We start from the raw sequence: 15,151 nt of genomic DNA, 5'->3' as shown, positions 1-15,151 counted from the left end.
TTGCAGAAGACATTATTTACATGTCTAATGATGTTTTGCTATGATTGTTTCTTTTTCCAATAGTTTCTTATTGAGGTCAAAATGACCCTAGTTGGTAACCCATGCATGTAAAATATCAATATAGCTAACATATGAAATCCCAAAAACTATAGTGTTAAGGAAACCTGAGGTTTGCAATTACCTCTATTTAGTACCACTATCACTAAGTAGTAGCTTTTCTGGGGACCTCTACTGAGGCTTACAGTAACAGAACATAACAGCCTTGTCCCAAGTCCTTGTTGTTGGTGTGGTGTCACCCTTCTTCGTACCATGATTCACTCCATGCCAATGGCACTGAATTGGTTAAGTGTTGTGGCAAGCCAACTTCATTGCAGCATGCAAATCAAATGGGAAAAAGACTCGCTAGTTGCATTGACTAGGTAACCAGCTAACTTACTAGTTAGCTGCAATAAACATTTTTGCTTGCCTGTAACACTGACACCAAGTACCGTTTGGTCACCTTAATCATGTAATGTCTATACACTACATGGGATCCCGAGTGGCGCAGAATCCCAGTGCTTGAAGCGTCAATAGACACCCTGGTTCGAATCCAGGCTGTATCAGCGGACAACTGGCCCAGCGTCGTCCAGGTTTGGCCGGTGTAGGCCGTACTTGTAAATAAGAATTTGTTCTTAACTGACTTGCCTAGTCAAATAAAACTACATTAAAAAGTATCGCTAGCTAATGACTTACTGCTGGGTTGATGTGTGTGTCGTGTCGGTCAGAGATCAAAGCAAACACGCTCGCGAGGGTACTAAGAACGACCGACACAAACACAACGCTGGCTTTTAATAGCGAAATACTCGAGGCGGAATGGCTAAGTTCATTACTGAATAGTTAAGAGTAATAGACCTGTCCGCACAACAAGATAAAGGGATTGGAGAAAAGGCAAAGGGGGGACCATGTCTCATCTGACCAATAAACCAGCTAGCCACAACAGGCATTTACTTGCTAGCAGACGAATGTTAGTTTAGCTAGCTAGTTAGCTTGCTACTCACCCGGTATGAAGCTCCAAAATGTCTCCAAATAAAACCTTCGAAAGGCTTCAAAATATATGTCACGTTATGCGAGTTGATAACAAAATGGCATGCTCGGTGTTTAATGTAACCATGTACGCGTAGCGAGCTAGCTAGATCCCCCTGTGTGCACGATCAATTTTACATTAAGCTGCATTGTTGGAGAAGGCTAGGCAAGCATACTGAAGCATTCTGGGAGTGGGAGTTGCTGAACCTTGGACAAACTGTAGCGGTGAAGTGCTACACCTTGTGGCCATAAAAAGTACACTGTGTACTGAGCAGTTGTGGTTGTGCTGTTATACGGAGTATGCCCACAACATGTACCGTACAAGCTAAATAAAACAATACATCCATAAACAGTCGATTTCATCATTTAAACAGTTCAATTGTGTAAACTAAGGGGTATGTAGCAGGGGCATCATATTAAGCACGACAGCCTCTGACAAAAGGTCTTGACTAGACTTTACCGGTGGCACATGGCACAGCGCAGGAGGTACTGTAAAACCCCCTCCAAACCCTAAACTATTATGGCATTAGGCTTAGCAAGTATTGAAGGAGGGAGCCAGCTGCCCATAAAAGCACATCTATCATGATACAAAGTGAGAGGTATTAAAACTGCCCTGCTTGTAGACCATGCATACCTCTTTTGAGCAAAGGAAAATCATACATACATTTCATTTACTTATTTTGTATGCTTCTTCATCTGTAATTAAATCTAGAGCAGCATTAATAAAGTAAGCACTATGTAAAGGCTTTAAAAGTAGCCTACACCGTACAAACACAGATTAAAGGGTGTTAGTTGTCATAATCTTTGGTACAAACTAACGATAAACCCTGGATGGCAATTTCTAATTTGACACGTTTATTCTGTATTGAAGCCGCTGCGCAGCCATCTTGTTATTCCTCTTCAAGTGTAAAAACATATTTCGGAAGCTATACAAATGCATTTATTAATTTATTATATTACAGACACCTTACTGCATACTTTCAAATTATGGCATGTGAGCTAGACATAACCGATTACAAATTAAAACATTTGAAAAACTTTTTTTTAGAGCGCTAATATTGCTGTCCTCACAACTTAAATGCATGTAATTTTGTTCTTGAAACATTCAATTGAAATACTGTCTAATTCCATTCATTTTCATGGACTGCTCCTTCCAGGGAGGGCAATATGGCCAATACATAGCATCTGCCGTCCAGGGTTTTACATACATCGTCGGTAAAAGCACTCGGAGTATGACCAAAGAGATTGCTGTATCTGACAGCCTGCACAGTAGAGGGCGATAAAGTGCTTTATCTAGCTGTAGTTAGCTGATTTACAAATAAAATACCCGTAATAATAATAATAATAATTATTATTTATTTTTTAATTTGTTTATTCATAATACAAAACAACAATAGGATACGGTGCACTGGGTGAGTTTCACGTAAGAATACTGTACCAAGTTATCTAGCTGAATAAACTAAGTTTAAGCCTATTCCTGGAAACATTGAACCACTGTAGTTTACATCAATTATAATTCCTAAAGTGGAAGTTGGAAAAGTTTATTTGAGTGTTTCAGTGAATGGTTAGTGAGGGAGGCCCTGCTCTCTCGCTTCCCCAGTTGTTTAGTTAATTTACATTTCAATCTCCTTTGCATTAGCGTAGCCTCTCCTGTAGCCTGTCAACTATGTGTCTGTCTATCCCTGTTCTCTCCTCTCTGCACAGGCCACACAAACGCTTCACACTGCATGGCCGCTGCCACTCTAACCTGGTGGTCCCAGCGCGCGCGACCCACGTGGAATTCCAGGTCTCCGGCAACCTCTGGAACTGCCGGTCTGCAGCCAACAAGGCAGAGTTAATCTCAGCCTATGCTACCCTCCAGTCCCTCGACTTCTTAGCGCTGACGGAAACATGGATTACCACAGAAAACACTGCTACTCCTACTGCTCTCTCCTCGTCTGACGACGTGTTCTCGCATACCCCGAGAGCATTTGGTCAGCGGGGTGGTGGCACTGGAATCCTCATCTCTCCCAAGTGGACATTCTCTCTTTCTCCCCTGACCCATCTGTCTATCTCCTCCTTTGAATTCCATGCTGTCACAGTCACTAGCCCATTCAAGCTTAACATCCTTATCATTTATCGCCCTCCAGGTTCCCTTGGAGAGTTCATCAATGAGCTTGACGCCTTGATAAGTTCCTTTCCTGAGGATGGCTCACCCCTCACAATTCTGGGTGACTTTAACCAACCTACGTCTAACTTTGACTCATTTCTCTCTGCCTCCTTCTTTCCACTCCTCTCCTCTTTTGACCTCACCCTCTCACCGTCCCCCCCTACTCACAAGGCAGGCAATACGCTTGACCTCATCTTTACTAGATGCTGTTCTTCTACTAATCTCACTGCAACTCCCCTCCAAGTCTCCGACCACTACCTTGTATCCTTTTCCCTCTCGCTCTCCTCCAACACTACTCACTCTGCCCCTACTCAGATGGTATTGCGCCATCGCAACCTTCGCTCTCTCTTTCCTGCTACTCTCTCCTCTTCCATCCTATCATCTCTTCCCTCTGCTCAATCCTTCTCCAACCAATCTCCTGATTCTGCCTCCTCAACCCTCCTCTCCTCCCTTTCTACATCCTTTGACTCTCTATGTCCCCTATCCTCCCGGCCGGCTCGGTTCTCCCCTCATGCTCCGTGGCTTGACGACTCATTGCGAGCTCACAGAACTGGGCTCCGGGCAGCCGAGCGGAAATGGAGGAAAACTAGCCTCCCTGCGGACCTGGCATCTTTTCACTCCCTCCTCTCCACATTTTCTTCCTCTGTTTCTGCTGCTAAAGCCACTTTCTACCACTCTAAATTCCAAGCATCTGCCTCTAACCCTAGGAAGCTCTTTGCCACCTTCTCCTCCCTCCTGAATCAGTGTGGATGATGGATCACCACCTCAAGCTGAACCTCGGCAAGACGGAGCTGCTCTTCCTCCCGGGGAAGGACTGCCTGTTCCATGATCTCGCCATCACGGTTGACAACTCCATTGTGTCCTCCTCCCAGAGTGCTAAGAGCCTTGGCGTGACCCTGGACAACACCCTGTCGTTCTCCGCTAACATCAAGGCGGTGACCCGATCCTGTAGGTTCATGCTCTACAACATTCGCAGAGTACGACCCTGCCTTACACAGGAAGCGGCGCAGGTCCTAATCCAGGCACTTGTCATCTCCCGTCTGGATTACTGCAACTCGCTGTTGGCGGGGCTCCCTGCCTGTGCCATTAAACCCCTACAACTCATCCAGAATGCCGCAGCCCGTCTGGTGTTCAACCTTCCCAAGTTCTCTCACGTCACCCCGCTCCTCCGCACACTCCACTGGCTTCCAGTTGAAGCTCGCATCTGCTACAAGACCATGGTGCTTGCCTACGGAGCTGTGAGGGGAACGGCACCTCCGTACCTTCAGGCTCTGATCAGTCCCTACACCCAAAGAAGGGCACTGCGTTCATCCACCTCTGGCCTGCTTGCCTCCCTACCTCTGCGGAAGCACAGTTCCTGCTCAGCCCAGTCAAAACTGTTCGCTGCTCTGGCACCCCAATGGTGGAACAAGCTCCCTCACGACGCCAGGACAACGGAGTCAATCACCACCTTCCGGAGACACCTGAAACCCCACCTCTTTAAGGAATACCTGGGATAGGATAAAATAATCCTTCGAACCCTCCCCCCCCCCCACCCTCCCCCCCAAAAAGATATAGATGTACTATTGAAAAGTGGTTGTTCCACTGGATATCATAAGGTGAATGCACCAATTTGTAAGTCGCTCTGGATAAGAGCATCTGCTAAATGACGTAAATGTAAATGTAACTTACATCGCTACACCAAACATGTCTTACAAAACAAAACACAGGTATAAACAAGAAAATACTAAATACATACAAAACATTTAATATATAAAACATTTTTTTTTAAAGAACAACAATTCTAGTGCAATTGCATTCACTCAGAAAAAATCTCATTATAATGACTCAGGAAGATGTTATTATTGTTTTATTCACTAGGTATAATGTCTCAACAAGATAATTAAATTCAATCAAAAATATTTTTAATTTTGGTATAGAATTCTGGAATTTTGGTTTGTGTCTAAAGTATTTGGCAAATGTTTTAAATAATTCACAATAATTTAAATTGTCTTGTTATCATTGCAAAAGTAACATATTATATCCTTCATGTCAAAAACTTTGGTAGTGTTCAAAAAGGTAAATAAGTATTCTGTAAGGTTTTCCAAAAATTGTATTTATGCTGCAATAGTTTATGTGTCGGTGGGCTAGGGTCAGTCTGTTATATCTGGAGTATTTCTCCTGTCTTATCCGGTGTCCTGTGTGAATTTAAGTATGCTCTCTCTAATTCTCTCTCTCTTTTCTCTCTTTCTTTCTTTCTTTCTCTCTCTCTCTCAGAGGACCTGAGCCCTAGGACCATGCCACAGGACTACCTGGCCTGATGACTCCTTGCTGTCCCCAGTCCATCTGGTCGTGCTGCTGCTCCAGTTTCAACTGTTCTGCCTGCGGCTATGGAACCCTGACCTGTTCACCAGACGTGCTACCGGTCCTAGACATACTGTTTTCAACTCTCTAGAGACAACAGGAGCGGTAGAGATACTCTGAATGATCGGCTATGAAAAGCCAACTGACATTTACTCCTGAGGTGCTGACCGGTTGCACCCTCGACAACCACTGTGATTATTATTATTTGACCCTGCTGGTTATCTATGAACATTTGAACATCTTGGCCATGTTCTGTTATGATCTCCACCCGGCACAGCCAGAAGAGGACTGGCCACCCCTCATAGCCTGGTTCCTCACTAGGTTTCTTCCTAGGTTCTGGCCTTTCTAGGAAGTTTTTCCTAGCCACTGTGCTTCTATACCTGCATTGCTTGCTGTTTGGTGTTTTAGACTGGGTTTCTGTACAGCATTTTGTGACATCAGCTGATGTAAGAAGGGCTTTATAAATACGTTTGATTGATTATCACAGATTTACATTCATAGAACAAGTGAGTCAGATTTTCACATTCTTTTTTGCAAAAAATGCAGATATCATCAATAGCCACAAATTTGGATGACATAGAATCTTGTGTAGAATCTTAAAGTGCACTTCCTTAAATTTGTTTGGTATACAATATTTGTAAGGCATCAACCAAGACAATGTCAGGAATAAGCATGTTCCAGAAAATGTTTCCTCTAGGCATAAGTTGGTTCCGTGAATGGGAAATTTGTCTTATGTATTTATTACAACAAGATTTCTCAAGTAAGCCAACGCCTTACAAACTGAGATCTGGATAAGCTCTGTGATCATCACCAAAGCTAAGATGAGTTTTCATTAGTGTAGTTAGACCACTGGGAATGGCTTTGATCACAGAAATAAACTCTCTGAAAGGTATTGGAAACTCATTCAATGTTATAGATTGTGCATATGCAAGAATATTACCCCTGTTGTCGAAAACATCAAAAACAAAGTAAATGTTCCTCTCATGTCAGCTAGGGTAGAACAATGACTTATTCCTTACAGATATGTTTGAATTCTTCCACAAAATAGCTTTATGATGGGAAAAATTATGAAGAAAACATATTTTCTAGGACATTAAAGCTTGTTGGTGAAACCTGGCCAATTTAGTGGGTAATGTTTCAGGAATATAATTACATTTCAGTAAAAATTGAAAACCCCCAAACGTATTAAACACATTGTTTGGAATGAAATACCAAATAGATTTTGTATTGACCAAACATCTTTTCAACCAGTTGATCTTGAAAGTGTTATTTATGTCAACAAAATGCAATACTTCCAGACCTCTTTCAGCTCTTTAATTTGAGAGGACTGACTTTTTTAGTTTGTGAGATTTATTTTTCTAGATGAAGTCAAGAAAGGTCTTGTTGATCTCTTTAGAGGTAGAGGGATTTACTAATAAAGATAATGAGGGGGTACACAAAGCGAGACGGTACCTCTGCCTTGGACAGAAGCACTCTCCCAAGTATAGACAGATCCCTTTGTAATTATAAAAAATATTCTTGGTTTTCTTAAAATTTTAGGAGTGGCATTCATATGTTGTCTATGTGTTTTTTGGACAGATGTATTCCTAAATATTTAACACAGTCCTTTACAGGAATATTTTATGTCTTTATCATCAGAGTCATATAAACATAAGGTTTCACATGTAGAAACTTTCAGTTTTAATCCAGATGCAATAGAGAATGCAGTGATAAAATACCCGTAAGAATATCCCTGTTGTCGCGCTATTGATGACGTCAGGAATGAGAAAATATTCGACAACATGGAGAAGAAACATGTGTCCGCTTTTGCATTGTACCAAAATGCGCTATTAACATCGACTCCTGAAGTTAAAACATCATCTGTGAAGGTACTTCGGGTTAAGTTATTACTACTGGTGTTTGCTCGCTTGCAAGTTCAGATAGGGCATGTTTTTTTTTATAGTGTCCTATTTTGTCGGCAAACATCAACTGTGTTGACAAATCAACTGAAATAGCTAGCAAATGTATGTAATTTGAAGTTGGCTTCTTCCATAATGTGTATATAAGTAAGTAACATCTGTTTAATATACTATTGCAATATGTATCTGCGCAATTGACTGTTGATTGCCTAAAACCATTTCAAGGCTGACTGGCTCTGTCTACTGGATGCTTTTGTAGATTACAGCAAAGAAGCGGAAGGAAAATGGTATCCAGCCCCCCAAATCCATCAAAAAGACCAAAAGGAAACAGATGGGCAAGCAGGTCATAAAAGCGGCACAGAGAGAGGAGCGGGTGGAGAGTCTGACAGAGGTTAGTTTGCGGCATCAGCATATAGCCTATGTAATTGTTTGACTGTGGTTCCCTTGGTTTTTCAGTCATTGTGCGTGTTTTAGATAAAACTACATTGTATTCAAACTGAGCAGAATCGCTGCTCAACAATCACTTAGCATCCCAAATCGCTCGAGACTGATTGTGATCAATATAAGCTATTCTGTGCCTCGCTGGTCAAACTGACCCCCTTACACAGGCTGATTGTCTGGTTGCATGCAGGAGGTACAGTGTGGAGAGAGAAGCGGAGTGGCACTAGATGCTCTGCTGAGTGGCCTGGCTAAAGTCAGCAACAGCAGGGTGAGAGCCAGCAAACTTTTCCAGTGGCTCATCCACCCAATTTCCTCCAAGAGTTTCTTCAGGTAATGATGTCGGTGTAGCTTTTCACAGTACAGTATTGTAGTCGATTGCACAGGAAGATATCCGTTAACTATTGACTTCCTTGATCTTATAGCGATGCATGGGAAAAGAAGCCAGTTTTGATCAAACGTCAGAATCCAGACTATTATACGGGACTGTTCTCCACAGCAGAGTTTGATCGCATTTTAAGACGGGTAAGGTGTCATGACTAGCTGCACATCTTCTGTGTTTAGTGTCATTTTTGTTGCTCAAATAAGGTTTTTCCTATTGATATTTTCAGGATGACGTTCAGTATGGGGTGAACCTGGATGTCACCAGCTACAGAAACGGCAAAAGAGAGACACACAATCCTCCAGGGAGGGCTCTCCCATACACTGTATGGGACTTCTATGAGGTAGAAAGCCAAGTGAAAGTCTACTGATTGTCAAGTTAATTTACAAAGTGTGAGCAAGTGTTGGTTAGATCATACCAATGGCTGTGTAACATGTTCTAGTTAGAAGTCCTTAGTACCTCAACATAATATTGAAACCCAACCTGTTGTCTTCCATGTTGTCCAGAGTGGTTGCTCCCTGCGTATGCTTAACCCCCAGGCCTTCTCCTCCACTGTGTGGAATGTGCTGTCCATCCTCCAGGAGCACTTTGGCAGCATGGCAGGAGCCAACATGTGAGTGACCCTCTCTGACAATTTGACCAGTGAGATGCTCTCACACAACATTGAAAGTTATTGAACATGTATGGGACAGTGAACATAATTTCCTCCTGGGAGGACAAACTATTCTGTTGTATTCTTACTGCATGCTGATGCACTTCCTCATGACATTTCAGTAAAAATGTATTTTGTGTCCCCAGGTATTTGACACCTCCAGGAACACAGGGCTTTGCTCCACATTACGATGATATTGAGGCCTTTGTGGTTCAGCTGGAAGGGAAGAAGCACTGGAGAGTTTACAATCCCAGGTGACTAGTTTCTCAGTAAAATTCCCAAAAAGGTGATCAGCACCATCAACCCATTTTGAACTTGATTCATGTCAGTAAACTCTGCTGAGAAACAAATATATTTTGTGGGATGTGTGTTTCCTGTCACTTTTCAGGTCAAAAAATGAGGTCTTGCCTGTCGTTTCCAGTCGTAAGTAGTCTTTTGTCCACTGTTGTGCCTATGAATAGACAATAAGCATGACAGATCACTCCCCTGTTCCTTAGCCTCATTCCTTACAGATGGCTTGGTATTCCTCCTCCAGCTAACTTTAGCCACTCAGAGATCGGGAAGCCCATCCTGGAGGTGGTCCTGGAGGCTGGGGATCTCCTCTACTTCCCCCGAGGGTTCATCCACCAGGGGGACTGCCTGTCGGATGCTCACTCCCTCCACATCACTGTCTCATCTTACCAGAGGAACAGTTGGGGAAACCTACTGGCAAAGGTTTGTTATTAACCTGCTTAATCCTATGCATTCCTTGTGTGGGACATTGTCCAGTTCTTTGTCTAATTTTGTATCAATAAATATACTTACACTTTGAGTAAGAAAAAAACGGAAAATATTGCAGGATCTACAATATGGCATGTCTATACAAAAAAATTAATTTACTTGTAAGTATAGGCTTGTATTGTGTATGATGCAGAACATGATCTCTTTGACAGGTGGTCCCAGCAGCCCTAGAGATGGCCATGGAGGAGGATGTGGACTTCAGACGAGGCCTGCCTGTGGATTACCTGACGTACATGGGGGTGCAGAACTCAGACAAAGTACTTCAGATGCCACCATTTACTTGTGCCTGGTTTCCAATGTACAATCAACCTCGAAGCACCCACCCTCAACAGGGGTGTGTTCAGAAGGGTGACACGTTTGAAGATAGAAACGCTACAGAGCTGACGCCTATGCCCCATTGCAAAGAACATCTGTTCTGCATAATCTATTTATACCGGAACATACTGTAACGTTGCACCCTCGTAATGGCCCTCAATCTACCTGTGCATGTATAGGAGGATCCACGCAGGGCCCAGTTCCTATCCAGAATAGAGGGTCTGATGAAGAAGCTATCAAACTTTGCCCCTGTGGATGCTGCTGTGGATCAGAAAGCTAGGGACTATCTCCATGACTGTCTCCCCCCGATGCTCACCGCAGGTACCACAAGGTTTTACTTGAAATTGTGATAGGTGGTTGTTTTTACCTACTTCAGTTGAAACCAAATGTGACATTTTAGAGTGAATATTTACATTGAGTCATTTAGCAAATATTATACAGAGTGACTTACAATCACTCTGTATAATAGTTGCTAAATGACTCGATGTAAATATTCACTCTAAAATGTCACATTTTAAATTGATTTCTGCGACTCTACCAGTGTAAATGATTCTGGTGATTATCCACAGAGGAAAGGGCCAGCAGTGTCCAGGGAGCTCCTTCCAGGTGGGAGAATGGAGAGGCTGTGGACATGGGTGTGGCCATCAGTGGCCAGATCAGAGTCAGACTCATCCGTTCTGGAATCGCCAGGTAGCTCTCAGCATTAAACACAAAAGCATGGCTATAAAGGGTTGACCTTTCCAGAAAAGACCATGATTGACTTTTGTGCCCCTGCAGGTTATGCAGTGATGGAGAAGCAATTTGGCTTTACTACACTGCCGACAACTCCAGAGTCTACCACAAGGAGGAGCCCAAGAGCGTTGAAATAAAACCAGAGGTATGAATGTTTGGGTCTCTGTAATTGCCTTGCTAATATAGCAGTGATGTGTGCCTGTCTGATATGCTGCACTGCAGTGATAACCTTTATGATGTAACTCTTTCAGCACACAAATGCCATGGAGTTTCTGATCCATGCATATCCCAAGTTTGTGACAGTGGGCAGATTGCCATGCAAGTTGGCTGAGGACAAGGTGTGTTTCTCAACATGTTATGCAACATTGCAAAAACGTATGCTTTCTTCTGCATAAAGTCTAACCACATATGCATCTCTGTAGTGCATGGTCAAGCCTTGATGATATACAGTGTTGGACTCTGCACTGCAGTTTTCTTAAAGATGTAATTCCCTGCTCTTCCAGGTGTCCTTGGCTGAGCTGCTGTTTAAGAGAGGGCTTATTCACACTGCAGAACCTCTGCAGCAATCCTGAAGCGTTTCAAAATAAGTGTCTGCCACGCCAGCATCATTCACTTCACTATTATGTGTAGGTAGAATTCTGATTTGTAGGACAGCGGTCATTAACTCAGTAGTCCATCAGCATTGCCCTCTACAACATTCATCTAGACTTTTCAAAAACTGTTAGTAATAGATCTGTAAAAGCGATTTTACAATGTTACCCTTTACTTGTTCAGTAAGTATTGAATTAAACTTACTTGCATATTGGTGTAAAACACTCCTTGTTTGTGTGTGTTGCTAATGTCCAACTTTGCCTTATTGCTATAGTTGTGTATACTTAAATCACAAATGAATGACTAGAGGTTAAGATGACAACAGGACATGTTTATTGGTGGATACAGTGACTGAAACGTATCGGGGTGCTTGATTTGAAGACCATCCAGAAAGTGTAAATCACACAACAGGAGATGTGACTAACGCACAATAAATATTCCAAGACAGGTGGGTCTACTTCCAGGTGACTTCCTCGCCAGGCTTCAGCTCCCTTTTTATAGGGGAGAAAATTCAGAGAACCATTAGAACCCACTTACATTATTGCTAAGAATGTATGCTTTCATATGTCTAGATACTGTCATGCCTGATTCACACTGAGACCAAGCCATACTGGCCTGGTTTCACATCCACTACAGTTGCTTGAAAAGACAATGTGAAAAGAAATCTGCCAGCACAGTATGGTTCGCATCTATAGTGTCAGTGTGTGGGTGCTGCAAATCTATAACTTACCTGCTGTACAATGCGCTTTTGTTCCTGAAAGCGGTTAGCTTCTGGTCCTGTGCTCTGTCCATGTAGATCCCGATCACAAAGCCAAGGGGGACAAATATGTTAACCCAATGGTCACGCATCAGGGCAGCAAAGTTCACCATACTTCCTGTTGGTGTCAAAACACACATTTAGTTTACTGTATGCAACCAAATTGTATAACAAATCTTTGGTGCAGCTATAGCTGTGTAGCAGCATAAGTGTTTCTATTGTCAATTTCATAAGCAGTTGGTAAAGGATGAACGTCATAACATCTGGCAATCAATTAGCTACGGTGGTTTAATCTAGCAAATTTGTCAAATTGCACATTTGCTAAATTCTAGAAATAACTACAGTACCAGCCAAACGTTTAGACACCTACTCATTCAAGGGTTTTTATTTTTACTATTTTCTACATTGTAGAATAATAGTGGAGACATCAAATATGAAATAACACATGGAATCATGTAACCAAAAAAAAAAGTGAAATCAAAATATTTTATTTGAGATTCTTCAGTAGCCACCCTTTGCCTTCATGACACTCTCGGCATTCTCTCAACCAGCTTCATGAGGTCACCTGGAATGAATTTCAATTTAAAGGTGTGCCTTGTTAATTTGTGGAATTTCTTTCCTTCTTAAAGCATTTGAGCCAATCAGTTGTGTCAAGAAAGGGTTGGTAAACGGAAGATGCCCTATTTGGTAAAATACCAAATCGATATTATGGCAAGAACAGTTCAGATAAGCAAAGAGAAACGACAGTCCATCATTACTTTAAGACATGAAGGTCAGTCAATCCAGAAAATTAAGAACTTTGAAATTCAGTCGCAAAAACCATCAAAGTGCTATGATGAAACTGGCTCTCATGAGGACCGTCACAGGAAAGGAAGCCTTAGAGTTATCTCTGCTGCAGTGGATAAGTAAATTTGAGTTACCAGCCTCAGAAATTGCAGCCCAAATAAATGCTTCAGAGTTCAAATAAGACACATCTAAAGATCCACTGTTCAGAGGAGACGGTGTGAATCAGGCCTTCATGGTCAAATTGCTGCAAAGAAACCACTACTAAAGGACACCAATAACAAGAATAGACTTGCTTGGGCCAAGAACTACCAGCAATAGACATTAGACCAGTGGAAATCTGTCCTTTGGTCCGATGAGTCCAAATTTGAGATTTTTGGTTCCAACTGCTGTGTCTTTGTGAGATGCAGAGTAGGTGAACGGATGATCTCCGCATGTGTGGTTCTCACTGTGAAGCATGGAGGAGGTGGTGTGAGGGTGTTTGCTGGCAACACTGTCTGTGATTTATTTAGAATTCAAGGCACACTTAACCAGCATGGCTACCACAGCCTTCTGCAGCGATATGCCATCCCATCTGGTTTGCAGATCGTGGGACTTATTTGTTTTCAACAGGACAATGACCCAACACACCTACAGACTAAGGGCTATTTGACCTCAACCCAATTGAGATGGTTTGGGATGAGTTGGCCCGCAGAGTGAAGAAAAAGCAGCCAACAAGAAAATGATAGAGAATATGGTTTAGTTGCCTTTATTTACTTACCCCACAGCTAGCATTAGCATCAACGCTATTGAAACAATGGGAGTGGTAGGGCCTATGGCAGGATGCTTCAAAAAGCATGCCCAAATCCTGTCACTAAAAACCAAATGTTATGTGGTCCTCTGTTGCTCAGTTTTTAGAGCATAGCACTAAAAGGATAATGGGTTGGAGTCCCGGAACCACCAATCCTTAACATGTATGTGTAACAGTGTAGGTTCCGTCCCTCTCTTCGCCCCAACCCGGGCTCGAACCAGGGACCCTTGCACACATTAACAACTGACACCCCACGAAGCATCGTTACCCATCGCGCCACAAAAGCCGCGGCCCTTGCGACGCAAGGGGAAACCCTACTTCAAGTCTCAGCGAGTGACGTCACCGATTGAAATGCTACTAGCGCGCACCACCGCTAACTAACTAGCCATTTCACATCGGTTACATATGCTCAAATGACTAAGTCGCTTTGGATAAAAGTGTCTGCTAAATGGTGTATGTACACATACACAGAACCTTCGTAAAGTATACAGACCCCTTGACTTTTAACACATTTCCACAGCCTACCATTGAATATGTACCCAGTATGCAACAGAACCAAGAGTCTGCAAAGCTGGCATCAAGGCAAAGGGTGGCTATTTAAGAATCTCAAATATAAAATATATTTTGATTTGTAAAACACTTTTTTCGGTTACTACATGATTTCATAGTTTTGATGTCTTCACTATTATATTACAATGTGCAAAATAGTAAAAATAAAGAAAAACCCTGGAATGAGAAGGGTCCAAACTTTTGACTGGTACTGTATTACCTTAGCTAATTTGTGTCCACACAACTGCTATCAGCAAATATTCAATTTCTGACAAGAATGAGTGTATTTGCTCAAATCTAGAAATAGCTAGCTATATCAGGTGGTTACCATAGCTAGTTTGTCTCCACAACTGCATCAGCAAATACATTCATTCCAGGTAGTTACCGGTAACAATTTGTTTTAACTAGCTAATAGCTATTTAAATTATTAGCATATCTGTGTTATTAATCTAAACCAGCAAGCTAGCTCACCTTCATGGACTCAATAGGACCAGCTAACATCGTTAGCTAGCAAGCAATATGCCTCGGTTCTTCCCATAATAATTCTACAGTATGTTTCAATTGTATTATATACATTTTAAGTATTGCACTGCTATAGAAATACTTATAACGACTTCAAACTAATAAGTAATTTATAGGAAGGCATAAAAAAAAAAAGGTGACATTTTACCTAGTCTTGGCCTTCTACTTCTCTTGCTCAGAGGACGTTGGACCCTACCAACTGCTCTAAAATGGTGTTGTTGCCTTCTAACAGTGAATCTTGAAAAAATATTTTTAATTCAATATGCCTTGAACTTCAGAATATTAGAACATTCGTCTGGGGGATAATTTAAATGTAAAAAAACGGTTTCTTTCTTCTTTGAAAATAAAAGTTATTCTATTCACGATGCGATAAATATGATTTGATGGTACCTTCCCAGTGACCTTTCA

At 42.1% G+C, this 15,151-nt stretch overlaps 2 protein-coding genes and 1 long non-coding RNA gene across 4 annotated transcripts in view; 1 reads left to right on the top strand and 2 right to left on the bottom strand.

The window, feature by feature from the left end:
- Positions 1–1,237, bottom strand: part of LOC106571659 (exostosin-like 3) — a 46,807-nt gene extending 45,570 nt beyond the window's left edge. Inside the window, exon 1 of the mRNA XM_014144974.3 lies at positions 1,038–1,237. The gene's annotated coding sequence lies outside the window, so the exon portion shown is untranslated. The remainder of the gene's footprint in view (positions 1–1,037) is intronic.
- A 6,028-nt stretch (positions 1,238–7,265) lies between these two features.
- Positions 7,266–11,566, top strand: LOC106571660 (ribosomal oxygenase 1). The gene is made up of 15 exons (XM_014144975.2): positions 7,266–7,422; positions 7,712–7,843; positions 8,084–8,223; positions 8,316–8,415; positions 8,502–8,615; positions 8,779–8,885; positions 9,071–9,178; positions 9,313–9,347; positions 9,460–9,638; positions 9,857–9,961; positions 10,199–10,340; positions 10,589–10,709; positions 10,797–10,896; positions 11,003–11,089; positions 11,255–11,566. Exons 1-15 carry the CDS (start codon positions 7,336–7,338, stop codon positions 11,321–11,323), a joined length of 1,626 nt encoding a protein of 541 aa, XP_014000450.2. The 5' UTR covers positions 7,266–7,335; the 3' UTR covers positions 11,324–11,566.
- An 86-nt stretch (positions 11,567–11,652) lies between these two features.
- On the bottom strand, positions 11,653–15,151 carry LOC106571661 (NADH dehydrogenase [ubiquinone] 1 beta subcomplex subunit 1). 2 transcript variants are annotated; one of them, XR_006759194.1, is made up of 3 exons: positions 14,892–15,151; positions 12,073–12,217; positions 11,653–11,833 (listed from the first exon to the last, which is right to left on the bottom strand). It is a non-coding gene; the product is annotated as an NADH dehydrogenase [ubiquinone] 1 beta subcomplex subunit 1 (long non-coding RNA). The 2 variants fall into 2 exon arrangements; XR_001320965.3 differs by having other exon boundaries at positions 14,693–14,915.

This window comes from Salmo salar, chromosome 15, assembly GCF_965601325.2.
Source record: "Salmo salar chromosome 15, fSalSal1, whole genome shotgun sequence".
Lineage (NCBI taxonomy): Eukaryota > Metazoa > Chordata > Actinopteri > Salmoniformes > Salmonidae > Salmo > Salmo salar.
This window is presented reverse-complemented; position numbering and strand designations above follow the sequence as displayed.